The 25,930-nt window shown below is 35.7% G+C and overlaps 4 protein-coding genes and 4 non-coding genes across 15 annotated transcripts in view; 6 read left to right on the top strand and 2 right to left on the bottom strand.

Moving 5' to 3' along the window:
• usp20 (ubiquitin specific peptidase 20) overlaps positions 1 to 11,193 on the bottom strand; it is a 31,780-nt gene extending 20,587 nt beyond the window's left edge. For 2 of the 5 annotated variants that reach the window (XR_012405791.1, XM_073950053.1), the window contains exons 1-11: positions 11,077 to 11,193; positions 9,240 to 9,345; positions 8,790 to 8,888; positions 8,652 to 8,705; positions 8,279 to 8,341; positions 7,349 to 7,483; positions 7,057 to 7,159; positions 5,524 to 5,593; positions 5,287 to 5,400; positions 5,057 to 5,135; positions 2,070 to 2,502 (exon numbers count right to left, since the gene is read on the bottom strand). Coding sequence is in view for 3 of the 5 variants with exons in the window: in XM_073950053.1 (XP_073806154.1) it covers positions 2,070 to 2,502; positions 5,057 to 5,135; positions 5,287 to 5,400; positions 5,524 to 5,593; positions 7,057 to 7,159; positions 7,349 to 7,483; positions 8,279 to 8,341; positions 8,652 to 8,705; positions 8,790 to 8,888; positions 9,240 to 9,320 (1,231 nt within the window). In the remaining 2 variants the exon portion in view is untranslated. 5 annotated transcript variants of the gene reach the window in all.
• Positions 11,194 to 11,540: 347 nt separating this feature from the next.
• On the top strand, positions 11,541 to 14,218 carry zgc:103692. The gene is given in 9 exon segments (NM_001005945.1): positions 11,541 to 11,705; positions 11,892 to 11,951; positions 12,068 to 12,119; positions 12,242 to 12,312; positions 12,394 to 12,471; positions 12,565 to 12,762; positions 12,882 to 13,018; positions 13,779 to 13,877; positions 13,973 to 14,218. Coding segments are annotated over 9 exon segments (870 nt in total). The 5' UTR covers positions 11,541 to 11,625; the 3' UTR covers positions 14,068 to 14,218.
• Positions 14,219 to 14,340: 122 nt separating this feature from the next.
• On the bottom strand, positions 14,341 to 22,268 carry med22 (mediator complex subunit 22). 4 transcript variants are annotated; one of them, XM_073950118.1, is made up of 5 exons: positions 21,904 to 22,268; positions 20,684 to 20,836; positions 20,519 to 20,599; positions 18,986 to 19,194; positions 14,341 to 15,329 (listed from the first exon to the last, which is right to left on the bottom strand). In XM_073950118.1, exons 2-5 carry the CDS (start codon positions 20,804 to 20,806, stop codon positions 15,146 to 15,148), a joined length of 597 nt encoding a protein of 198 aa, XP_073806219.1. In that variant the 5' UTR covers positions 20,807 to 20,836; positions 21,904 to 22,268; the 3' UTR covers positions 14,341 to 15,145.
• Positions 22,269 to 23,075: 807 nt separating this feature from the next.
• Positions 23,076 to 25,749, top strand: rpl7a (ribosomal protein L7a; the record flags this gene model as incomplete). The annotated part of the gene is given in 7 exon segments (NM_200047.1): positions 23,076 to 23,196; positions 23,381 to 23,530; positions 24,531 to 24,671; positions 24,778 to 24,857; positions 25,087 to 25,217; positions 25,418 to 25,487; positions 25,612 to 25,749. Coding segments are annotated over 7 exon segments (798 nt in total), but the record flags the coding sequence as incomplete, so codon positions are not given.
• On the top strand, positions 23,235 to 23,306 carry LOC137495805 (small nucleolar RNA SNORD24). The gene has a single exon (XR_011015782.1). It is a non-coding gene; the product is annotated as a small nucleolar RNA SNORD24 (small nucleolar RNA).
• LOC137495806 (small nucleolar RNA SNORD24) lies at positions 24,296 to 24,367 on the top strand. Its single transcript, XR_011015783.1, has one exon. It is a non-coding gene; the product is annotated as a small nucleolar RNA SNORD24 (small nucleolar RNA).
• LOC137495803 (small nucleolar RNA SNORD36) lies at positions 24,910 to 24,985 on the top strand. Its single transcript, XR_011015780.1, has one exon. It is a non-coding gene; the product is annotated as a small nucleolar RNA SNORD36 (small nucleolar RNA).
• Positions 25,267 to 25,337, top strand: LOC137495804 (small nucleolar RNA SNORD36). Its single transcript, XR_011015781.1, has one exon. It is a non-coding gene; the product is annotated as a small nucleolar RNA SNORD36 (small nucleolar RNA).
• Positions 25,750 to 25,930: the final 181 nt, after the last annotated feature.

Genomic DNA, 25,930 nt, shown 5'->3' with positions numbered 1-25,930 from the left:
AAAACCCCACTTAATATAAGTACATTTTTAAAATTGTATTTGTATTTTTTTACTTGATATATAATAAATAACTTAAAACTCATGGAGAGACATTTTTAAAGACATTTAAAGTCTTTCAAATTTCACATAATAACAAAAAATGTTATGATGAGGGAGGCTTGTCAGTTGTCACATGTTAGTGGGTTCATCGTGATTCAACTGATACAATTGAGTCAAACTAGTGTGACAAATTAAGCATCTAGTAAATAGAGTGTTGTCATGCCTGGTTTCAAAAATAATATTTGAGAAGTATCTTTCATTTATGCTTGGCATGATTCCTTTGCCACTTTACATTTTCAATCATTTACAAATGAATTATAGATAGGGGTGGCCTATATTAAATGAGATTGCTAATGTGATTGAGCAAAGCTATGACTGTCATGCACATCTGTCATAAATCTCCTCTGAAGGCCAGAGGGCGCTCTTGTGCAGAAACTCCAAACACCTATTAAGAAAGCCAGGAAATAACCTTAGCGGTTGCTGAATGAACAAGGCCCAGTTTTAAAAAAAAAAATTATCTTGATCAAAATGGTCCAGATTTGAAAATTCCATGTTTTGCTATCCAGGATTAACTGATCTATCTAACTTTTATGACAGTTTTTTAAGGGAACATTGGGTTGGACCACTGTGATCTACATTTCAAACAGTGTAGCCTACTGGCTTTGCAGAGAACAAGCGGTAGGCAAAATATCAGTGGCCACAAAAAGTCATTGTTTTAAAGGAGTGTTTTTTTTTAGCTTGTTCTAATACATTCAATATTGTTTTGTCGTTGTCATATCTCATTAGATGTGACATGCTTCATAAAGGTTTCAAATATGAAAGAATTTATATATCATTAGTAACCATTAAGTATGTGACAACTTAAAAAAAAAAAAAAAAAAAAAAAAACATTTAGGTTCAAAAACTAAATCCACACTTCAGATAGGATGAGGATTATCACGTTTTTTTTTTTTTTTTATCAAATAGATCCCAATCTAAGTTTAAAGTTTTGAATAACCCAAAGGGCAGGTTTTATCCAAATCAAATGTAAGATTTCAATACATGATCTGATCTTAATTAAAAATCCCACTGTTACTTTAAAAAACCCATTTCCAAATCTTGATCCAATCTGTGATCCAAAATCCCACTGGACTGCTTTTGAAAAAGTGGGCACAGATTATTTAACTGATGCGATTGATTCAGTGTGACTAATAAACGCACAACTATAGAATCATCTCACAGCAAGATTCATTTCAAACACTGAAGTTATTGCGAGTTTGGAGTTAAACCATGTTATTATTTGTTGCATGTTATTATATGTTACTTTTATTATTTACTAAACAGAGCTATAGTTCACTGAGAAGCAACTCAACAGCTGTTAATATTACAGAACAATGATTTTAATGTCATTATCGACCAAGCAAATCAAATAAATTTTTTTACAAATTTTTGTGTAGCTTCTCAGTGTACTACAGCTGTGTGTAGTAGATGCCGCTCCATCTGATGAATAGAAGTTTTACTAGAACCGTCTTCACTGAAAAAATGCACATAAAAATCCTCTTTGATTAATTTGCCAGCCCTAGGGTTAGAAGAAGAAACATATAATGCATAATAGAATAATTACTGATCACGTGACACTGAAAATTGGCAAAATGGCTGCTGAAAACTCAGCTTCTTTCCTTGCAGCAGACGCCCTTCCAGCTGCAACCCATCACTGGGAAACATCCATACACGTTCATTCACAGACATACACTACGGACAATTTAGCTTACCCAATTCACCTATAGTGCATGTCTTTGGACTTTTGGGGTGGAAACCGGAGCACCCGGAGGAAACCCATGCAAACACGGGGAGAACATGCAAACTCCACACAGAAATGCCAACTGTCCCAGCCGAGGCTCGAAACAGCAACCTTCTTGCTGTGAGGTGATTGTGCTACACACTGTGCTGCTTGCAGTATTAATATTTCACATTATATTTTTAATAAATGGTAAGCATAACTCTTTCAACAATAAAAACATGAAAAAATCTCAATTTTCAGGCCATCACACCTGTGTTTCCTGGTGCCGGCACAGCTGTGGCTGGTGTCGCTGTTTCAGTTTCTCTCTCAGCCTGTCCGTCTTGTGCAGCTGTGTCCACATCTGCATCCTCATCCATTTCACGTGTCCTCTCTTCTCCTCTTCTCTCCTTCAGCCTCTCTTTCTCCGAGATGCCTCCGGTTCCTCTCACTGCCACACATTCATCTTGAATGAGGAGCTCTGCTTCTCCTCCTGCACGCTCTCCATCTCCCCTTTCGCTTCCTGATCCAGAGTCACACGACAGGAATTCGTCTTCAGAGGGGCTTCGGTCTCCGTCCACAAGATTACAGCTGTCCAGACTGAGGTCAGGCTCGACTTCAGAGATGCCACCGCTGCAGTCAAACAAAGGCTCCTTCAGCTCCTCGTGAAGCTGGTCCATCAGACATCGCAAAAACTCCTGAGTGTCCTAGAAACAGGCAAGAAACAAAATGTCAATGAGGTTTATATTATTTCTTTGAAAATAATAGTCTTTAAAAAATGCACAGTAGACATCATATGAGTGTTATTACTGTTTAACAAAACTATTCAAAATCAATGTTGTCTGGCACCGGTAGCCTTGTGGGTGGTATGCTGACATGTAGCACCACTGCATTCTGGGCAATTAAAGTTCGAATTAAAGCTTGCAGACTTTTCCTGATAACCCTCACTCCCAAATACTCTAGCTTGTCTCACAAATCTCCTTTAACAATACAGGTAAAAATGTTTTTCAAATATATAAATAAAAGAAATAAATCTTTGAATAAAATACACTCACTGGCCACTTTATTGGGGTACACCTGTCCAACTGCTCATTAGCACAAATGTCTAATCAGTCGATCACATGACAGCAACTCACTGCATTTAGACATTTAGACGTGGTCAATACAATTTGCTGCAGTTCAAAATGAGCATCAGAATGGGGAAGAAAGGTGTTTTAAGGTATTTTGACATGGTTGATGATGCCAGAATTTGGCGTCAACAACATGAAAGCATTGATCAATCCTGCCTTGTATCAACGGTTCAGGCTGGTGGTAGTAGTGTAATGGTGCAGGGGATATTTTCTTGGCACACTTTGGGTCCATTAGTACCAATTGAAAATTGTGTCAACGCCACAGACAGCCTACCAGTGTATTGTTGCTGACCATGTCCATCCCTTTATGACCACACCTTTATGACCACATCCATCTTCTGAAGTCTACTTCCAGCAGGATAACATGCCATGTCATAAAGTGCGAATCATCGCAGAGTGGTTTCTTAAACCTGACAATGAGTTTACTGTACTCAAATGGCCTCCACAGTCACCAGAACTTCAATAGAGCACCTTTGGGATGTGGTGGAACAGGAGATTCACATCATGGATGTGCAGCTGAAAAATGCAGCAACTGCAACTGCATGATGCTATCATGTCAATATGGAGCAAAATCTGTGAGGAATATTTCCAGTTCCAAGTTGAATCTATGCCACGATAAAGATAAGATAAAGACAGTTGTGACGGCAAAAGGTGGTCCAATCTGGTACTATTAAAGTGTACCTAATTAAGTGGCTGGTGAGTGCATAACTTACTGATAAATAAAAAATCAAATAGCACTAAAATACTGAAATAAAAGAGATCTAAATCTAAAATTTTTTAAGCCTAAATAAAAGACCTGACAGAATTGCAAATAATATAACATACTATAATATTACCATAATATAACAGAAAAAAAACATTAAAATAAAAATGAAATAAATAAACACTACACACTATAGTGGAATTTAAATAAAACACACTACACACTATAGTGGAATTTAAATAAAACACACTAGGGCTACTACAATGTATTGTTTCAGATTGTTTTCAGATTGCACATCCACTATTGGCAGAATGTGCAGTGTCATGTAGGGATTATCAATGACTTGAAAACATGAAGTGGTCTACATATATCAATGGTCTTATATATATATATCATCATTATATTATATATATATCATATATATGATATATATATATATATATATATCAAAAATATATATCAAAAATGCTAAATATTGCTATGTATTTTTTCCAATATTGTGAAGCCCTAGAATACACCACAGTGCTTCCCACGGGTTTGAAATATATTTGCGGTGCTAGCTGGATTGAAACACACCTTTTACCCACATCAGATAAATAGTTAACTATATGCAACAAACATAACAATTTAATTGTTAACAATAATTAAATTTATTAAGAAACAGTTTCCTTACAATGGGTTAAGGTACAAAAAAAAAAAAAAAAAAAAGAAATTCACTATTTCTTTTAATTTTAGGCTATTCAGGAGCCATGTACACCCACTGACAGATAAAATCTGCTTTACTCTATCTCACAATTAAGTTCAGTTTGCTTTATTGGCATCAAATTAATAAAATATAAAACAAATTAGAAATAAATGACAGAAAAAAGGAATAAAAGTAGACAATATCTCAAAAAAATATAATAATTACAAGAATAAAACATCTAGATAATTTAAATAGGGCAAAATAATTGATTACCCATACTAATAATGTACATATATTTTTCAGCTAATTTAGAACTCATAATTTCTTTCAATTCCTTTCCTCTCTGAGTATATAGAATTAAAAAATAATTATTTAATGTTTCTCTCACTCTCTGTGTGCATAATTGATGACAGCTTTAGAAAGCGAAAGCAAAAGTCAAATCCCGGTAATTTCAGATTTAGAAACCCCAGTCTGACAAAAAAAGCGCATCTCTGTGGGTGTTTATAGAATGTGAAACTGTCTGTGAAAGGGTCGACAGGTCTTAACCACACAGATCGAGCATGAAACGGGTAAACGAGAGAAGATTTTCCACTACTTAATCGATTGTAGATGTTTCGTTCTATTGGGCGGATACAAAAAAAAATTAACATACTTGAGCGGTAAGCTCAATAAAAGTTTACCTGTGGGAAGCACTGCATGAAATAGTAGTATACAGACTTTACTAAAATAACACTGCTTTATACCTGTTGAGCATAGCCACGAAACATGGGGTTCACCAGTTTGATTCCATGAAACAGAGTAGTTGGCACAACATAACTCGGCCTGGACAGAGGGCCAAAGAAAGCACAAAAGAGAGAAAAAGAAAGGCCATAGGCAACAATATGGATACTTAATTATGACCAAAATCAATAGATTAAGTTCAACAGAACAGGCCAGATCTACGTTAACGGTCTGGCAAGTCAGTGCTTGTTACCGTTTCTTGTGCCAGAGTTCAGAGATAAGCTTCTGATAGCTTTTACACAATGCCGGCTTCTTATCCGTACGCACCAATCCACTGCAATCCTGGAAAAACTGAGTCAAAGGAGGACTGGGAAATGAATATAAAGAAGCAGGAAACCCAAAGTCAGTTAAAGAGCTGGACGCGCAGACCTGAGAAATCAATCAGTGCAATCAGTCACTCAACAAATCTGTGTCAGGATTTTAAGCCTACCAGTTGGACAAGGCCTGCAGTGCAGCATTCATATAACAAGAGTTTCCAATGTTTTTCATCCCTGTCAGACCTGGGAAGGGTAAAGAGTATTAGAAAATAACACAATGAAGCTTACTATGACTAATTTTGAAGTGTTGAATTTTAGCTGTTGAAAACACAACAACTGACAATAAGATACAATATAAAGGGCACATATTTTACCCTTTTTACAAGATGTAAGATAAGCCTTTGGTGTCTCCAGAATGTGTCTGTAAAGTTTCAGCTCAAAATAGATTATTTATTATAGCCTCCAGAATCTGTCCATGTTGGTGTCTAAATACAATGTGGCTGTTTTTGTAGCCTGTGGATTTAAGTGCAAATGACCTGCTTCTCCCCGCCTACCGTTCCCATGTGCGTGTCTGCTTTTCATCATGCGTTATGTCAGATAAACAGCAGTCAGTGATAGAGACAGGCACAGATGAAGCTGAAATACAGCTCATTAGTCAAAAATACCAAGTAGGTTTATTTGATATATTTGTGGTGGTTTATTTAAGCCTTTCTGAAATGAAGAGTCTCACACAAATGCCATTTGCACGGCACACACACACATATAAAGGCCATTTACTAACACAATGCGGCAGTGGTGATTATAGCGGTTTATAGCAGACTACACAGTGATTTTCCTGTCTTTACTACAAACATGCTATGCTTTAAAACAGCCCTAAACTAAAAAAAAAAATCACAGAGAGTTGTGACATGTTTTACTCCCAGTTTATTTGCAAAAAATCTTTTTATGGACATGTGTATACATGCTATTATAGAAACATTGTGCCTGTCAATCAATTCGGTGGGTGGTGAAAAGGCGAACTCCTATGTCAAGTTGTGGTGGGTCTCAAAATCTCTGGGATTTGGGTCCTATTTCAATGTCATTAAATTTTAAAAAAGAGACTTGTTGGATTTACATCAATCCTATATGACAGTGGACACACTATACTTACAGTGCTGTCCAGCTTAGGTGAATTCAAGTCAGCTTTATGTTAATGTATTTTAAAATTATAATTCAAGCTTAACTGCTTCCATTAAGGTTTTTTTTTTACAGATTAATAATAATTATCATTTAATTCTCTCCTTTAAGATGTTATAAAAAAAAACATAAAAGTCCAACCTGTTTGTAAAAAAATAAACAAAAGTTAATCTATGAAAACAACTGTTAATACTTAGACGAAGGTGTGACATCAGTCATTTTGTTTGTTTAGTTTCCATTTGGGTAATCATATTTTCATGCAGGAATGATACTTTTAAATATTAAAAATTACATTTATTTCAAATAAACAGTGTTTGTTTGGACTTTTAACTATATTTTTAATATTAATTCTGAAGATCCCTGTGACAATGATGACTGGAGTAATGAAGCTGAAATTTTTTTGCCATAACAGAAAACAATTACACTTTTTAAAAACATGAAAGTGTCTAGGTTGGTGCTCTTGCTTTTAGCATTTATTAAAAGATTTGAAATGGTATGTAGCATGTACCAGCTTTCAGTATACATGATACCTCTAGGTTTGAGCTCATCCTCCTCAGACTCTGAGCCCTCCTCATCTGCCACTGCGATAGGCACCGCCTTCAATGGGTAACATGTAGTCTGCGAAACAGGATCCTTTGTGAAACAAAAAAAGACAGAACTATGTATCTTGTATTGTACATGACCTTTATGAAGCACATTGTCTAAAGAGGATCTCCAGACTGATGTTAATTATATAGGAGACAGCCAACCTCAAACAGCAACCTTTGCACAATACTAAAAGTGCAACTCTATGAGCGGTTTCAAATAGTCTAACGTATCTACCTGGTCATGTGGTTTGCAGCGGTGAGCTGATGATACAGGAGTAACAGGCTTCGGTTCCAGAAACACCTCTCTTTCGCAGACATAACACCACACCCTGAATGTGGTCAGGTTTACTGTCAGATTGTGCTTTTTGGCCTGGAAAATAGTTAAAAGAAGATAAACAGATGTACAAAAATGTACATTCGAGAGTTACATATTATTACACCTGTTACTTACAGCAGTGAAATTTAAACCATGCTGAACTGAACTAAACTGAACTTCAACTCTGAAATCTGGACTTTACTAGAACTTTTATGTTAAGCAGCTTTGACAAAATCTACATTTTGCTAAAAGCGCTATAAAAATAAGGATGAATTGTATTGAATACCTATATAATGCAATGTTCTGTCATAATTATCCAAACAAAAGAGCATGTTACATTTAAAGAAGTAGTTCACCCAAAACTGAAAATCTTGTCACCATTTTCTTTCCCTTCACTTGTCCCAAACCTGGTTTGAGTTTCTTTCTTCTGTTGAACACAAAAAAAGATATTTTAAAGAAAGTAGAAAACCTGTAACCATTGACTTGCATAGTATTTGCTTTTCCTACTATGCAGATCAATGTTTACGGTTTACAGTTTTCTTCAAAATATATTATTTTAAGTTCAGCGGAAAAAAAAGAGCTCATAATAGTTTCAAACCAATTTAAGGCGATTAAACAGTGAGTAAATTTTCATTATTGTGTGAACCATCCTTTTAATACTGTCTTGATTAAACTATTCCGTGTTTAGGAATTCAACAATGCTTAAAATTCTGTTTAAAGATCCAAATGAACCTGCAATTTAACATGAAGTTTTTGTCTATTCTGTATATAGTTTGGAAACTCATGAGCAGAACTGTAGGATGAATGCTTGAGAATGGACATAATAACCAATCAAATCATAAATATCACCTGTGCATGAATAGTACTGTGGTCTGAATACGACTCTCCACAGCCTACATAAGGACAGTCACACTGTAAAAAAATAAAGTAAGAGGCATTTGATTGAACTGTAGTGACAGATCTTTTCCTCCATATTCTAATCTGAATGGATAATCAAAAAAAAAAAAACTGCAGGGGCACTTGATTCTAAAGTATTTTTTTTAATACAATGAGTTTATGATAAGATCATTAACACCATTTAAAAAACAAATGATATTTATTTCATGCCTGCTTCAAAGTAATGTTCTGGACTAATCTTGGATTAAACCATACTGACCAAATGACTTTGTAAATCCTTGTATAACCTAAAGATCCACTGTACTTCTCAAATAGTTTGCCATACCTGCAGACATGCCCAGAGATTTGGTCCACCTACTCCACATGACTGACACGTGCCCTTGAAAAAAAAAAAAACATAACAATATTCAATCCACTGCACTCATTATATTAAGTCCTGTACATCAGCTAAATTAATTCTAACCTTTGATTTCTGAATCAGTTCTTCTTTAGTAACTTCACCAATCGAGTCCAAGTGAGGACAAAGATCCCCGCTGTCAGTCATCCTGATTTTCTTCTCACTCTATTGAAAAGCACAAAAATCACTTCAAAGTTACAGCTCACCCAAAAAGTCTGTCAATAAGTATTCTACCTAATGTTGTTCTAAACCCAGTCAAATTAAAATATCTTAGAGCTCCCTCATCTTCCATGGATAGCAATGGTCCCAACTCATTCAAAATCCTCAAAGATACCACAAAACATAATTAAAATAGTCCATGTATCTTAAATGGTTCAATCGTAATATTATGTAACAATAACAAAATGAATAAATAAATAAAAATAAATCATTTATCATAAATAAAACACCTTTATTCAACAGTTTCTTTCTATTCTGGTTAGTATATGGTGCACTTTCATGAGCACTGATGTATACCTCAGATGTCAACACAATCTTCCTCTGTTTGAAACAAAGCACAGGCACATCCAAACAATACATCAGGAGCGTGACATGCATAAAGGCCACAGCATGGAGTGCTGGACTGGGGAGAAGAAATATTGTTGTTTATTTTTGCTTTAGGTGCACACAAAAGTAATCTTGTATCTTTATAATGCTCTAATTGAACAACTGAAAGGATATATGGGATGCTTTAGTATTTTTCTGGACTTTGAACAAGTCAGATGGTTGCTGTTTATGGAAGATCATAGTGCTCTCAGATTTAATCTAAAATAAGGCTGTACAATAGTGGAAAAATCTAACATTGCAATATATATATTTTTTTTGCAATATATTTTGCGATATGAACACAATTTCAGCAAATGACTCTACTTCTATTTTCTATTTGGAAAAAAGTTATAATGTTAGATTTATTGGGATGATTCTGCAGTGGAAGTGCATCTCCATTAAATCTAATAAACAATCTATAAACTATTTGGAGTCCCCCTGACACATTTTTATTGTGGTCTGTGCTATTTGCAGAGTATTTCTGTATTTGAATGTGTTGTGGGTATTTTCATGAATAACAATCTATAAATAAAATTAAGAAAAAGATACAATTGAAATAAAGTATTTTATCGTTTTTTGAGTCTAAAAATATTTAAGTGCAGTAACTGAATGATAAAAACTAAAGTAGTTAAGGTCACAAGTTGTACAATTTCTTATACCTGAATGCTTTTAAAATCATTATACAATCACAGGCATCAAAAACAAACTCAACATAGCATAGATCCTGCTATGTGACTATTGTGTAATACTGATCATGATATCGATGCTGAAGCAATATATTGTGCAGCCCTGATCTAAAATATCTTACTTTGTATTCTGAAAATGAATAAAGGTCTTGTGGAGTTTGGAACAACATGAGGTTGAATAATAATCCTTTCTTTTTATTTTATTTCTGGGGTAAACAAACCCTTTAAGAATGTCTGGTACAGCTCTGAGACTGCGCAGCACCAATACAGTAAATAACATTGATTTTTAAAAATCTTTCTCCAAAATTAACAAAAATCAAAAAGTCAGAAACCATAAACTTTCATTAATATGAAATGATGACAAAATTATTTGATAAACTGTCCCCATAAGAACCTTACACTCTCATTACCAGTGAGAATTATAAATAAAAATCTGCCCTCATTGAATAGATATTAACGGAAATATATACCATATTATATAATATTTTTTTTATAAGTATAAAAATTTAAAAATATTTATAGAGTATTGAGGATGGTATCTATCTAGCATATCTGCTCAATGTGTGTTATGTTTCTGCCTAGAACTGTTAAGAGGCCAAAATTGCTGTTTCATTCGCCTAGTCAGTTGATGGGAAAAAAAAACATTCGTCCCGTACCAACACCTCCATTACAGCAAGGGAAATATACAATAATTGATATAAAAAAACATGATTCTATGAATCAAATTTTCACTAGAAAACTAACTTCAACTGAAGTCCGAAACGACGCAGAAAACAATCGCGTTAATATGAATGTAATGCAAACAATTCATCTGAATTAAAACATAATATCTAAAACAAAACAAATAGTTTTTCCTCTTCGTCTTCGGTGTTTATTATGTTCATAAACACACAGCAGTCCTCAAATACGTCACGGTGAACCACCTAAAAGCTGTTTAACATCACGATCTTGCAGAATAAACAGGCCATATTTCCACTCGGTCTGCAAGACACTATTCATACGCTGAGTCGACATGATGTTATCATATCAAACAACAGTGACAGTCCGATTTAGCAAAAGGAAAGACAGAAACAGATATTTACCTGTCATACAGAAACAAAAATATCGCTCATAGATAGTCATTTTAGGCCAATCGGAGGTGTTTGTAACAGTGGTGGGAAGCAGTGTAACGTTACTACTAAGCAGCATCCATACTGAATACAGCAGAAGCGTGCGTCACGGCTTTGACCACAGCCAATGAGCGCATTTCGTTCTTTAGCATGATCAAATAATTTTTTATTTACTTCGATTATAAAATACACATACTGCTTGTTTTACACGTTCATTTATCGTATAGAGTGTTTATTATTAAATTTACGCCGTTTTTGTTTTGTTTTTCTGTATCGTGTCATAGAAGCAGCTGATCTAGAACCAGTCTCATCATTCCGCTTTTCGCCGTTCAACGGCTGTACAAAAAACAGGCAAGCTGATCTGAGATCAACTGTTAAGACGACAAATGTGATGCCAGCGAGCGGAAGTTTCTAGAGAATGAGGTCCGTCACTAAACATAGACCGCCACCGTTGCGTACAGACGGACGAGGGGTAACGTAACGCTTATCAGTAAATAATTCGACGAGTTTTAAAAACAAGTCATGCCACCAGGTAAAAATTTTAGAAGAAGGAAAGAGGATTCATCCGACGAGGAAGATGATGAAACAAAATTCGTAGTCAGGTAGATATATTCAACACATTCAGGCCAAACAAAGTAAACACAGCTGTTGTAAACCGCTTGGTAAAACGAGCAGAAAAGATTAATGCAGCTGACTTGTTTAGTTTGTACATGCATTCAGAGAGGACAGAAACCTATTGAATGTGAAAAACTATTTAAAGATGTTACTTTTATTATATGTTTACCCAGGTCAAAACTGGATGAAGCCAAGGAGCTACAGAGTCTGCGAAAAAGGCAGCATGGAGTGAGGTTGGTCATGAGCTGCTTTGTGGTTGTTACTGTTGGTGGTGTTTACATTTTTCTTTCTTTTCATTGTGTAATTAAAGTGAGAATAATAAATGCTATTTTCCATTCTGTTTGTCCAGCATTGCAACGTTACTTGTTGGAGAGAAGCTTCCTTTAGAGGCTGAGCTTGAGGTGTTTTATTATTTTAATCAAACTACATTTTGCACTACAATACAAGCCTTGCAGTGTAACTTTGTTCTTCTCTATGAGCTAATAGAGGTTTGACATTTTGTCCCTCCATGTTTATGTCATAGGATGACCCATTTAAACTGAAGACTGGAGGTGTTGTTGACATGAAGAAAGTGAAAGACAGAAGCAGAGACATGTAAGAATTAAGTAAACATGTTAGCTTTTCATTTCAAGATGTCTCTATATTTGCATCTTGACACTTCCTCTTTTGTTACAGGACAGTGGATGAAAATGACCTCAATCTTGGTACATCCTTTTCTGCCGAGACAAACAGAAGAGATGAAGATGCTGACATGTAAGTGCATGCTTCTACATCACATACTCTCTGCATTGCTGGTTTTGTCACTATGTTTAAAGCCTCTCCCATCATGCATCTCATTTCACGCAGGATGAAGTACATTGAGACAGAGTTAAAGAAAAAGAAAGGCATGGTGGAGGCAGAGGAGCAGAAGGTAAAGGTGAAGAATCCAGAGGACCTCCTGTATGAGCTTCCAGAGAACATCAACGTCAGCTCTGCCAAAAAGACAGAAGAGATGTTGTCCAATCAGATGCTGAGCGGAATTCCAGAGGTGGATCTGGGGATTGAGTGAGTAAAGACACAAGCTAATTCATGGACATCAGTTATTGTTTTCTCTAGACTGGTGGCTCAGAACAAACAAATGATTGATGTCAACCTAAAAGCCTCTTTTCTCTCTTTCTTCTCAGCGCAAAGATAAAGAATATCATCAACACAGAAGAAGCCAAAGCAAAGCTGCTAGCTGAGCAGAGGAATAAGAAGAAAGACAGCGGGACCTCCTTTGTTCCCACAAACATTGCGGTCAATTACGTCCAGCATAATCGCTGTAAGTGTACACACAAACAACTGTTTGTTCAAACGTTTGTCAGTAAGATGTTTTTAAGTCTCTTATGCTCACATTTAAGGGATAGTTCATTTTTTTTCATTTGTTCTCCTTCATGTGGTTTTAAACAGTTATTAGTTTCTTTCTTTTGTTGAACCCAAAAGAAGATGTTTTGAAGAAAACTGATTGCTGGAATCCATCATCGTCAATGGCTTCTTTGTGTTTTGGTTTTGAACAAGTGAAGGCTGATTTAAATGATGGCAGAATTAAAAAACTTTTGAGTAGAAGTATCCCTTTAAAAATGTAATCTTGTGAAATATTTTTGCAGTCTGTAATTGCACTCATTTTCTTTTTTTCATAATCAGGTTTTTAAGATTATAAAAAAATGTTGTAAATTGTTCATTGTAAAGCTGAATTGTTCAGCAAACATTAGTCCAGTTCTTCACAATTCTTTCTAATACGATGATTTGGTGCCTAATTTACACATTTATCTTTCAATATTAAAAAAAACGGAAATTAATGTAAATTTCAAAAGCAGAGCATTTACTTAAAATACATTTTGTAACAAAACTGTACAAAGAAAAGGCCAATGATTGATTTCTCAAAATTGTTCACTAACCATATCTGTTTTCAAGTGTAAGCTTTTATCAACAGCTCTGTCTATGCCTAACAAATAAGTAAACAGTAAAATGTGAACCATATTTAAAACATTTGCTATCCCAAAGAAGAAAGATTAAGTCATCATCTGTTCTATTTTGTCAAGTCTACCATGAGGATTCAAACGCGCCCCAAAGACGCAACAGAGAAGAGCCTAAAGCCAGGCCATTGCGTGTAGGAGACACAGAGAAACCAGCACCTGAGGGTAAGATCAGATTGAAAACCTCTTCAGCTTTTATGCCCTGCTGTTTTTAATGTATTCATGTTCATATGATTTGGTGTATTTTTTTCGGTCTCCAGCCTCACCACCCAATTTCCGCAAGAGACCCAATAACGAGAAGGCCACAGATGACTACCACTATGAGAAATTTAAGAAAATGAACCGACGATATTAATCCTTCACTAATAATTCAGTTACCATGATGGAGTTTGTTTTTCCTTTCTGTAAACTGAAAGATGTAAATACTTTGTACTATATTTAAAAAAATGTCTCTGCTAAATATCTGTAACTTACGATAAGCTTTTTACAATAAAACTTCACCCAAATTGTTGGTAGTTTTTTGAAAATATTTTATAACAGAAAAACTTTTAGTTGCATAAATTTAGCGCATTGTTCAATTTCATAATTATATAATGATTGTAGAACAGTTCCACATAAATGCTCAATCACTGCATATGTATGAAACTTTATTCTTATTAAACGGTTATTCTACAGGATTTGATAATGAAATACTGTAACCTCTGTTACACTAACAGCATATTACCTTTTCTCTAAAGGTTTTGTTTTGAGGTCTCAAGCTAAAATCGAAAGGTCATCACAAAGTTACACAGCAATACAAATAATGTATGAATGAATAAAAAAATGACAAAATGAGAACTCTTCCTTAGCAGTCACATTTAGGAAAACAGTGCACATGTACCATAAAATTAAAGATTTTTTTTCTTGTTAAAATTAATATCTCTTATCCAAAAAAAAAAGTTTCAATATTCATTGATTTTGCAGAATTGTTGTAATATTACTCAAGCTGACAAAAAGATAAATACTTCTTTATACCATTGCCAAGTTACCCAGCTACAATATTTTTTCCAGGGTCCTGTACCCTGAAGCCAGATCAGCTGGATAAACAGTTATGTTTCAGTTTAGCTTGCACCATTTCTAGGTTTCGGGTAAAATTAGTGGTTATTATAGATAATACCACGACAGCAAAGTGTGATATAAGTGGAGCTGCTTTCATCTAAACTAAAACCCAATATTGGAGCAAACTAAATTGAAACTTTATCTAGCTTCTTGGTACAGGCTCCAGAAATGTTATCAGTATTATTTCAGTGTAATTATTTCCAGACAAAATTGCACCAAATCAAGTAGTTCTCAGATTTGCAGTCTGCAGTTGAAGGTTTCTGGTGAAGCTTAATGTGATGGCAAGTTGTTTAGTTGTGCAATCTAACAAGTCCGTAAAGAAAGTCCCCAGTATTTCATGACTGCTCACTAGTGCCACTGCCGTTGCGGTGACGTTGCATAGACTCCTGGGATCCCAAGTGGTCTGAGTCCTCAGGGTTGGCATTTGAGGGGTCAGAGGTCATCTCAGGGGACCCCCAACTGTCCTGCCGATGAAAGGCCTCACAAAGTGGCAACTCAACACCATCCCATTGTCCACAGCTAGAAACGTTATACACACACATTACACACATGCACACAAACTAACATTTCTTCAGTCCACATCTGCCTAAAACTTTCACTATATTATAAGGATTAAACATGATACTGCTAAACATTCATTCAGTCATAAGACAAAACATACACAAACTGTATAGTATGGTATATACTATACAGTAATGAATATATGAAGGACTGAGAAAAGAAGCACAAGCAGAGAAAGGAAGTTGTGGAAAGCATTATTTAGGACTGCTACTAGTGATTGGAAACGTGTGGTCACATGATGTTCTCAAGAGTTTTGGTCTTTCAGGTGTCATTTGTCTTCTGTTTGCCGTTTTGTTGTGCACTCAACAGACGTGTGTGCTCTAATGTCAGAATTGCTCAATAGATGAGAAGTGAAAGGCTGTTAGCAAAGAATTTTGACTATGCACTCAGCAGACAGAGGCAGAACATAGATTACAAATCAGAGGTGAGCAAATAATAGATCAGACACTAATTATGCTCTCTTTTCTCTCTGGTTTATTTATGAAATTTGAAATGACCTGTTGGTTTGTGGGGAAAACTTGACAAATATTGTGATACATTCAGAACAGGTACTAATGTGACCAACACTGTTTCTACCCAATACTTCACCACATCAAAACAGTGTAGTGCAATATCAAACCACTGAGGGAAACAAATGCTCTATAAATAATAATGTTACATCTCGACACATTTGTAAATAAAAGATAAAATACACTATATTGTCAAAAGTTTTGGAACATCTGCCTTTATATGTACATGAACTTTAATGACATCCCAATCTTAAGCTGTATTATATAATATAGCGTTGACCCACCCTTTTTAGCTATAAAGGCCACAAAGATGCTTGTGATTTCCACAAGGTTAAAGAGTGTTTATAGAAATATTTGACCATTCTTATAGAACGCAAGTGTCAATTTCAGTTCCTGGAAGGCCACAGCTAGGCACAGTTTAGCTTTTACCCTAATTAAAGACACCTGATCAAAAGTATAGAGTACTTAAGGCTTGCATGAATTCTACAGGTTAAGCCTGGTTTATACTTCTGCATCAATTGATCAGCGTGTCTGTTGAACCAGGGTTGAAACTAAACTGTGCAGAGCTGCGGCCCTCCAGCAACTGCATTTGACACCTGTGTTCTAGAAGCACATTTGTGAGGTCACGCACTGATGTTGTACAAGAAGGCCTGGCTAACACTCTTCACTTCTTTCCAAAGGTGTTCAATCAGGTTGATATCAGTACTCTGTGCAGGCCAGTCAACTTTCTCCACACCAAACTTGCTCATTCAATTTTTTATGGACCTTGCTTTGTGCACTGGTGTGCAGTCATGTTGGAACAGGAGGGGGGTCATTCTCAAACTTTACCCAGTGTAAGGAGCATGAAATTGTCCATGTCTGATATGCTGAAGCATTAAGCGTTTATGCCACTTGAACTAAAGGGCAAACCCCAAACCCTGAAAAACAGCCTCCAACCATAATCCCCTCTCCATCAAGCATAACACTTGGCACATAGCATTCAGGCGAGATGTCGTTCTCCTGGCAACTGCCAAACCCAGATTCATCCATTGGATTGCCAGACAGGGAAGCATGAAACGTCACCCCAGAAAACATATTTCCACAACTTTAGAGTTCAGTGGCGGTTTGCTTTACATCATTGTATCCGCCACTTTTCATTGCACTTGGTAAAGTACAGCTTGAATTCGACAGCTCGACCATGGAAACGAATTCCAGCTTTCGATGCACTGCTCTTGAGCTAATCTGAAGGCCACATAAAGTTTGGAGGTCTCAGACTTTGAGAGTTCTGACCCGCTCTGTGATTTTTGGTGCCTACCATATTGTTGCTAAGGTCCGCATGCCTAGGAGCTTTATTTTTTGGAAGTGATCAGAATCCCTGAATTTGGGATTTTGAGTGGTGTCCCAAAACATTTGGCAATATAGTATATTTTTGCCAATTTACAAAAACTTCCATTAAAATTTAAAGAAAAAAAAAAAAACATGCCATTTGTGAATGATATGGAACATGAAAAAAAATCAGTTTCTTGAGCGTATCAAATCATTTTCTTCCAGTAAGCTAATTTATATGCTGTTTAACGTTTGATTATACAATAAAGAACCCTACAGGTGCATTCATGCCATGTCGTAATTATGAAATTCTAAAGAGCAAAATCATTATTGCAGTTAAACTAATCATAAACTGGTTATGATTAATTTAATTAATTTTAATAGTGATTGATGATGAAACAAAACTTACAATTTCAAATCCTAGGATGATAGAGAATTCACAAGTAAGCAGCCAAGCACCAGAGATATAAGAGTTTTTATTTTTTTGCACATCTACTTGAATTACATACATTGACTATGATCTGGTCAAATGTTTGAGAAAAGTCAGACAAAGAGCCTAGAAACATTTTAGAGGTTTAAAAACATGGCAGCATATTTGTCATTAACCATTTTTGTTAAAATTCAGTTTTTAGTTCTTCTTGCTAAATGTTATTAGCATAAACATTAATGTAAATCTGAGCTGTTGGAAATTCTAGAGCAGGGGTGCCCAAACTCTATTCGTGTCCAAAATTTTCCACATGGCTATAGGCTGCCATAGACTTCAAGAGTCAGACAATTTTAGTAAGATAAGGAATGAATACATAGGTCTCTATAGCTTCTGTGCCCAGCCCCCAGAGATGCGTGTTATCTTGAATTCATGGTAATTACGACATGGTCTGAATGAAGCCTTTACTCTTTATTACATATTTTAAAGTGCTCTGAATTTTGCTAGTCCTCATTGTGTTAAAACTTTATTGCGCCAAACTACTTTTAAAAACATTAACATCTATGATTTTCCAAAAAATTGTGTATTATTAAATAATTCCCATAATACCTCAATTAAAATATATCTTTTTGTGAAACTATTACTGGTCACCTTGTTTCAAAAACTCCTTAAATTCATCTAAAATGTTTGTATAGTACATAAGATCAACATTTAATTATTCAGCACCACTAATAAACAGAAAATTAACATCCTGATATCTGATTGCAACATTGATATATAAAATAGATATTCTAAAACAATCATACAAGGCACCTGGGATGGAATCTTTATATGCACTTATAGTTGTATAACGGATAAGAGATTTCTTGTGCAGTTATACTTGCCCAGTTATACCGAAAGTGCTTGATAACGTCTTTGGTGTGAAATTAATACAATGTAAATACATATGTTATTTTATGAGCATAGCAGAAAAACACATATAATGATACCCTGCTTGTTATAAATATAAACTATAGCAAAACTGTAAGTCTAACTACAAGTTTCCTTAATTTTCCTATGTCATTAATGCTTACCTGCAAGAATCTGCACTCTAATTAAGGCACACAATGGTATTAAATGCATGTGTATGGAAAACCAAACTTGCATGGTTTGATCAAACAAATAGCCCAATGTTAGCATTGTTAGCAATGTTCAATGATTGAAGCCAGTAACTGGTTATGCAAATTAAAAAAACCTTTAAACACAAGAATGGCTCCATGAATCACCCTGTGTTATGTTTTCTTATGATGTACATATACATCAGGTTTATGGCTCTGGTAAGCAAGTAAAGGCAGGGGTGACTGCACACACGTTTGGGATCACTGCTCTATTTGTACCTGGAGGAGTAATACTCTTCCTCGAGCTCATACAGGTCGATGGCAATCTCATCCCGCAAAGAGATGAGCTTCTTGTCGCACTCCTCCTGCAGTGTGCGGAGCTGCTGGTTACGCAGACTGATGGCCTCGTTGACAGACGGGAAATCATTCAGGATAAGGAACTGCTTCAGGTCTGAGACAAGCTTCATCAGAGACTCTCCTGCACGTACCTAACACACAAACACATTTAATCCGTTATTGTCATCCAAGTGTGAGATGTGCGTTAGGGGTCAACTGATTATCAGCACCGATGTTAATTGTTTTTATTGTTCGACATCCAACTGTGAGGCGTCTATTCGGGGTCGACCAAATATCGGCACAGTAATTAAATGCTTTAATCATGGTTTATCATCTAACTGTGACGTATCCATTAGAGATTGACTAATTATCATCAATTATCTGCATTAGTTATTTGCATGGTTTTTCATCAAACTCTTGAGTTGCCCATCAGGGGTTGACTAATTATCTGCACCGATATTAAGCAGTTTTATGGTATGTTAGTCAACTGTGAGGTGTCTATTAAGAGTTAGTTAATTATTGTCACCGATAAAGCATTTTTATGGTATGTCATCCAACTTTTAGGTGTCCATTAAGATTTAATCAATTATCGGCACCTATATTAAGCATTTATATGGTATTTCAGCCAACTCTAAGGTGTCCATTAAGAGTACATCAATTATCGGCACCGATATTAAGCCTTTTTATGATATGTCAGCCAACTGTGAGGTGTCCATTAAGAGTTAATCAATTATCGGCACCAATATTAAGCATTTTTATGGTTATTGGTCATTTTCAAACTTATTTGCTAATTTTATTATAATTTTATTTTGTAAATCACTAGGAAATGCTGCTTCAACTGAAAGCACTGCGAGTTAAAGTCGCTTATAATGTGTAAAAAAAAAGCAAACATCTTACCAAAATTGAGAAGCATATATGAACCTCTTGTCCAATATAAGATAACATTTATTAATAAATTTTACTTCAGTATAACTTCATAATGTTATAGACGTTTTAAAATATTATAAAATTGTTAAACAAATTGAACAAAAAAATGGTTTTAAAAGGCTACGTGATAAAAGCCAATTGAATAACCACTGTATTATGAATTTACTTTATTATAATAAAAATCCCTGATAAGGTATACAGTCACTCCAGTTTCCCCACAGTCCAAACACATGCATTAAAATAGAGTTGGATAAACTGAGGGATGGGTATGCGCTGTGTAAAACATGTACCAAGGTAATAGGTAGTTAATTCCGCTGTGGCAACTCCTGATAACCCGGGAACAAGCAGAAGGAAAGTGAGAGAGTGAGTTGTGGTTAAGAACAGATTTTGCCAGAGCCCTAGTTTTTCTTAATTAACATTTTACACCAGGCATAGTTCAAAATATCTGTTACTGGTGCATTAGATCTGTGTCAGCACTGACCTTGAAAAACACCTGTCGATTGACCCCTAGTGTTCAATTTATTTTATCTACATTACAGAGGATCTTACAATGTTGGCAGCTCGGACATGCATTTCAAAATGGTCCTGTTCAGCTTGCGTCGCCCTGGAAACCTGAGTCTCATCTTCCACCTGATCAAAGAAATGACAATATGGAATTAATATAACAGATAGATGATATCAGTGTGAACATGTTTCATATGCGAACCAACATACCTTAGCAGTTTTAATTATTTCCGTAAAATTGTCTAGAATTGACCTGATGTCATCTTTGAGTCTCTTGTTGTAGTTCTGCAAAAGAGTCTCTTTGCTTTGCGGGAGGACTCTCGGTGTGGACATCTCAGCTCTTGTGTAACTCTTTACTCAATGCTATAGAATCACAAATAAGACTTTACTGTTAGAACTGCAGCTACATGTCACAATAGGTGTTTCTTTATACATACAATGTTTAGGAATTGTTTCATTTATAAAAAGGTTTTTATGGTTGCAAAGGTGTACTAATTTTTAAATTTCGTTTAATGCAGGTAATTTCATGTTTTATACTGTTTGTTAAACTGATCCAGGATTTCTGCCTGATTTCACCAAGTTACATTTAAGACTTTTAAGACCATTATGAATGAAATTTTAGACTTATACAGGGCTAAATACTAAGAATTTTTTTTCCGAATATCCCAGTTGGAAAAGATTTTCAGTTGCTCTTTCAAAAAAGATTAACATTTATTACATTTAATAATACAAACATAATAATTATTTAGTTTAAATATTTTTATATTGATTTTCAAATATATTCATTCACAAACCCTATAACCCTAACCAAGAACAGAACAAAACATAGCTGTCAGTTACTTCAGTTTACAATAAAAACAATTACACAATAAAATATATAGGTCAGGTCAGTATCCTCAGCAGTAAATAAATGGAGAACTTTTAAGCAAATGTAACTGTAAGGAAAGTAATTAAATGCTATTTTTAAAAGTTAAAAGTTGTATTGAGATGGATTGGTGGTGATTGTATGGGTGTTAATGGCCAGACTGGTTAGTTATGAACAAAGGAAAATTAAGACCTGTTAAAAAATATTTAAGACCTACAACACATGTCAGTAGATTTCAGACTTTTTAAAGCCTAAAATTTAGCTTTTGAGATTTAAGACATTTTAAGACCCTACGGACACCCTGTGATTGTTAGTTTCGATTCAATTAAATAACAGAAATCATACTATAGGATGACACGGTAGCTCAGTGGGTAGCACTGTCGCCTCACAGCAAGAAGTTTGCTGGTTCGAGTCTCGGTTGGGTCAGTTGACATTTGTGTGGAGTTTGCATGGTCTCCTCATGTTGGCGTGGGTTTTTCCTTGAAAATAATATTCAAGATACCAATTATAAACCATTGATCAAAATTTGTTCTATAGTAATACATCTTCTCACGCAGTTACATACCGTTAACGTTGATTCGCGATCTACAGCTTTACACCCCGTTCTTATCTGCATGCGTAATTATATTGAACTGAGTAATTCTGCTGGCAACTTTGAAACTAGAATGTATCATTTGAGAAACATCTTTCAAATAAAATAAAACACAAAACAAAACATTTTCTTCTGCGTACGTTAAATGTAGCTTGTCTAGGACACTGAAACTAGTTAAACAGCAATTCTCGCAAGCGTAATTAATTAGCTAAGAACTGATTAGATACTGGTGCTCAAACTTATAAAAAGGTTACTCACAGCTGCAGGCATTATTTTATAACCTTTCTTCAAGTAAACGCGAGCCTCCCGCTTTTGTTCTGTCGCGTACAGATGATGTCACTACCCAAATGTCGCGGTAGTTATATTTCCCACAATCCCTTTCTTCTTCCTTTCCGTCTGAACCAACATGGTGAGTGTTTGATGGTTTTGACTGAGAAGCCTTCTCTTTTAAAAATCCTTAAGCATCCTGACTTATAGCGTGTTGCAGCATTAATATGATATCAGCTATGAGAAATAAAGACCCAACACCTGCACCCTGAACGAGAATTGTGATCTTATCAAGTAATTAGAAGAAGAATTTTGACAACTCTTCTGCTAGCCGTAGTGTCGGCTTACTCTCAGCACTAGCGCCTCGAAATCCGACGCCTTCAGTCTGAAAAGTAACTTGTTTTTATACTTCAGTTTATCATCAAGTTGCTGTGTATATTTTGAAGTATTCTGCTGTTACGGGTAAATCAAACATGCAGTAGCGCGAATGCTAACTTGCTAGCGGGATTTTTTTTTTTATAGGCCAAAATGAATTAGCTCGGCCTTCAGCTGTTTTATAAACACGTGAGAGAGTCAGTGTATTATATGGATACAGAATAACCTGCTAGTTTATCTATGTAGAAAAGTTTCAGAGATGATATTCGTTTTGTCAACGCTCACGTTTGATTCTTGAGTAAAACAGTTCCACCTTTTCGGCATCAAGTAGTCTGCCACAACTTGAACTACTGAACACAAAGAATGGGGTTTAGCTTTGCAGTGATGTCTTGCACCTCTTTTGTCTGGCTTGTAGACTCTTGACAAGTTTTGTAATCTGCTGAACTTACTGCTCACTGTGGACAATGAAGTGCTTTCAAGTAATACTTTGCATCTCTCCACAGCCCAAGGGAAAAAAGGGTAAGGGGAAGAAGGTGGCACCAGCCCCTTCAGTGGCCAAGAAACATGAGGTCAAGAAAGTTGTGAACCCCCTGTTTGAGAAGAGGCCCAAGAACTTTGGCATTGGTGAGTCCTTGCAGTTGTCTGAAGTGTAGCTGTCTGAGTGCAGATGATGTAATGAATATTTGCTATCTTAACAGCAATGCAGACAATCTCCCACCAAGATCGCTGATGCACATGTTGAGTTTGAAAACCTGTTAGCTGATCCTAATACAGTTTGAAAATGAAAATCTTGCATTTTAATGTCCAGGTCAGGACATCCAGCCGAAGCGGGATCTGACCCGATTCGTGAAATGGCCACGTTATGTCCGGCTGCAGCGTCAGCGAGCAATCCTGTACAAGCGACTGAAGGTCCCCCCTGCGATCAACCAGTTCACCCAGGCTCTGGACCGCCAGACCGGTGAGTCTGATTGTGTACTTAAGCTGGATATTTTTACTGACAAAAAAAAAAAACTCCTGTAAGAGGTGATTCACCCAAAAATAAATTATATTTTACGCAATCTTCATTTGAAACCTGCATTTTTCTTGTTAACCAAGATGGTATGTTGTGATGCTAGTAACTGGCACCTATTTACTTCCATTTAATTTTATTTCTTATTACTTAAACTGTAGTTGTATTAATGTGGAAAATAAATAACCACAGTTATTTTAAATCAGAATTTTTACTAACATATGGAAAATGTATATTGAGTGTTAAAATAATGAATTTAGCATTATGGGGCTTGTTTAAAATGTAATTGCATAAATATTCTTGACCAGGTTTTTTAGTATAAACATTGCATGTTGGCACTGGGTCTTCTGTGGCATATGGTATTAATAGACAGTCTTGCCAAGTAAATTGACTTGTTGGGGGAAATAATGTAAAGCCATATTAAACACTGATGCATAAAACATTTTTTCACGATGACCAACAGAAGGAAATGCTTAAACTGACACTAATGCTTTAATGTAATAGCACTTTATGCAAAGATGTGAAGAGTAGAGTAGTAGGGAACAATCCATTGTTAGATTTCATTAGATTTTATTTTTTTATAATCGATAACCAATTTTGTGTAGGAACTATTGGTGCATGTTAACTGGTATAAATGTAGTTTAAATTGTCAGTATTGAGTGGCCTCCTAAATGGCGTTTTATATTTATTTATTTATTTTTACACTTATTGATGTGCAGATGATGTGAAGAATATTTGCTATCTGAGTAGTAAATGCGGACAGTTTCCACCAAGATCACTGATGCACTTTTTTTTTTGTGAGATCTCTACTTTAAAATCAACTTAAATTGTATTGTGAGCTTGTTTTCTTGGAGGTCCTTCTGGCATTTATGCTGGATTTATAATTGCGGAAATGCTAATGGATTTTATTTTATTTATTTTTTAACACTTTGAATTATTTTTTCTGTAGCTACCCAGCTGTTCAAGCTGGCTCACAAGTACAGGCCTGAGACCAAGCATGAGAAGAAACAGAGACTGTTGGCTCGTGCTGAGCAGAAGGCTGCTGGAAAGGGAGATACACCCACTAAAAGACCACCAGTCCTGCGCGCAGGTGGCTTTTTTTTTTTAATTAATTTTTATTTTATTTATTTTTTAAAGATTGTTTAAACAATATAAAGTTGTAAGATTTTAAAATTTTCATTTCTTTTCTTTCTCAGGTGTGAACACTGTGACCACGCTTGTGGAGAGCAAGAAAGCACAACTGGTCGTTATTGCTCATGATGTGGATCCCATTGAGGTGAGGATCTCAATTTCTACCAAATAAAGTTCTGTTTTAAAGTAGTGGTTGTCTGCAATGATGTCTTGAATTTCTTCACCTGAATTCAAACTGAAGATCAAAATACGAGCTTTTTAACCCTGAGCAACAACCACTCCTGCATCTCAGTAGCTTTTTGTTTCTGGTTTGTAATTTTATAATAGGGCTGAAATCGGGGAATGTTAATTTTTTTTATTTCCTTCTTTTATAGCTGGTGGTGTTCTTGCCTGCTCTGTGCCGTAAAATGGGTGTCCCATACTGCATCGTCAAGGGCAAGGCCAGACTGGGCAGACTGGTGCACAGAAAAACCTGCACCTCCATCGCCTTCACACAGACCAATCCGTGAGTAAAACACAAACACTCAGTTAACTTTCCTTTGCTGCACATCCTACAGCTATGATGTCTGAATTTCTTCACCTGAACAACCATGTGGTTTAAATGAGCTTTTTAACCCTGAGCTAAATGGTTTGCATCTAATCATACATTTGGTGGTTTTTGAATAAGTTTTTGTTGGTTAATTTAATTTTTTTCCCCATCTTCAGCGAAGACAAAGCAGCTCTTGCTAAACTGGTGGAGGCCATCAAGACCAACTACAATGACAGATATGAGGAGGTCAGTTTATTACTCGATTTAATAACTGGATCTGGTGCAACACAGACCATCAATTTTTCTATTGTACTTTTTCCTTGAATAACATGACTGCTATCTGCTAATTTTATTTTAATGCTCTCTTCAGATCCGTCGTCACTGGGGAGGAAATGTCCTGGGTCCCAAGTCAACTGCTCGTATTGCTAAACTCGAGAAGGCAAAGGCCAAGGAGCTGGCCACTAAACTGGGTTGAGCTGTCTTGTTTAATAAATATAAAAAATGTTCACAAAAGCGTCAGGCGTCTGATTGGTTCTTTTTTGTTTAGTTTAAACACCATTTTCTTCTTTAATAATGATTTGGAGACGTACAGGTAAAAATTCCAAAACATGAAACCATATGAAAATTAGCTATTGCGTTCAACACCACTTTCTTAGTGTTCATTATTCATCAAACCCCTCATTGAGTTA

This window comes from Danio rerio, chromosome 5 (assembly GCF_049306965.1).
Source record: "Danio rerio strain Tuebingen ecotype United States chromosome 5, GRCz12tu, whole genome shotgun sequence".
Classification (NCBI taxonomy): Eukaryota; Metazoa; Chordata; class Actinopteri; order Cypriniformes; family Danionidae; genus Danio; species Danio rerio.
The sequence above is the reverse complement of the archived record's forward strand: the minus strand, read 5'-3'. Positions and strand labels throughout refer to the sequence as shown.

Excerpts from the sequence above, each read along its gene's own strand:
- med22 (XM_073950118.1), bottom strand. The coding sequence starts at position 20,806 with ATGTCCACACCGAGAGTCCTCCCGCAAAGCAAAGAGACTCTTTTGCAG. Across the intron at positions 19,195-20,518 it reads ATGTCCGAGCTGCCAACATT|GTACGTGCAGGAGAGTCTCT; the intron begins GTAAGATCCTCT and ends TTTGTGTGTTAG. Across the intron at positions 15,330-18,985 it reads GAAGAGTATTACTCCTCCAG|CTGTGGACAATGGGATGGTG; the intron begins GTACAAATAGAG and ends TAACGTTTCTAG.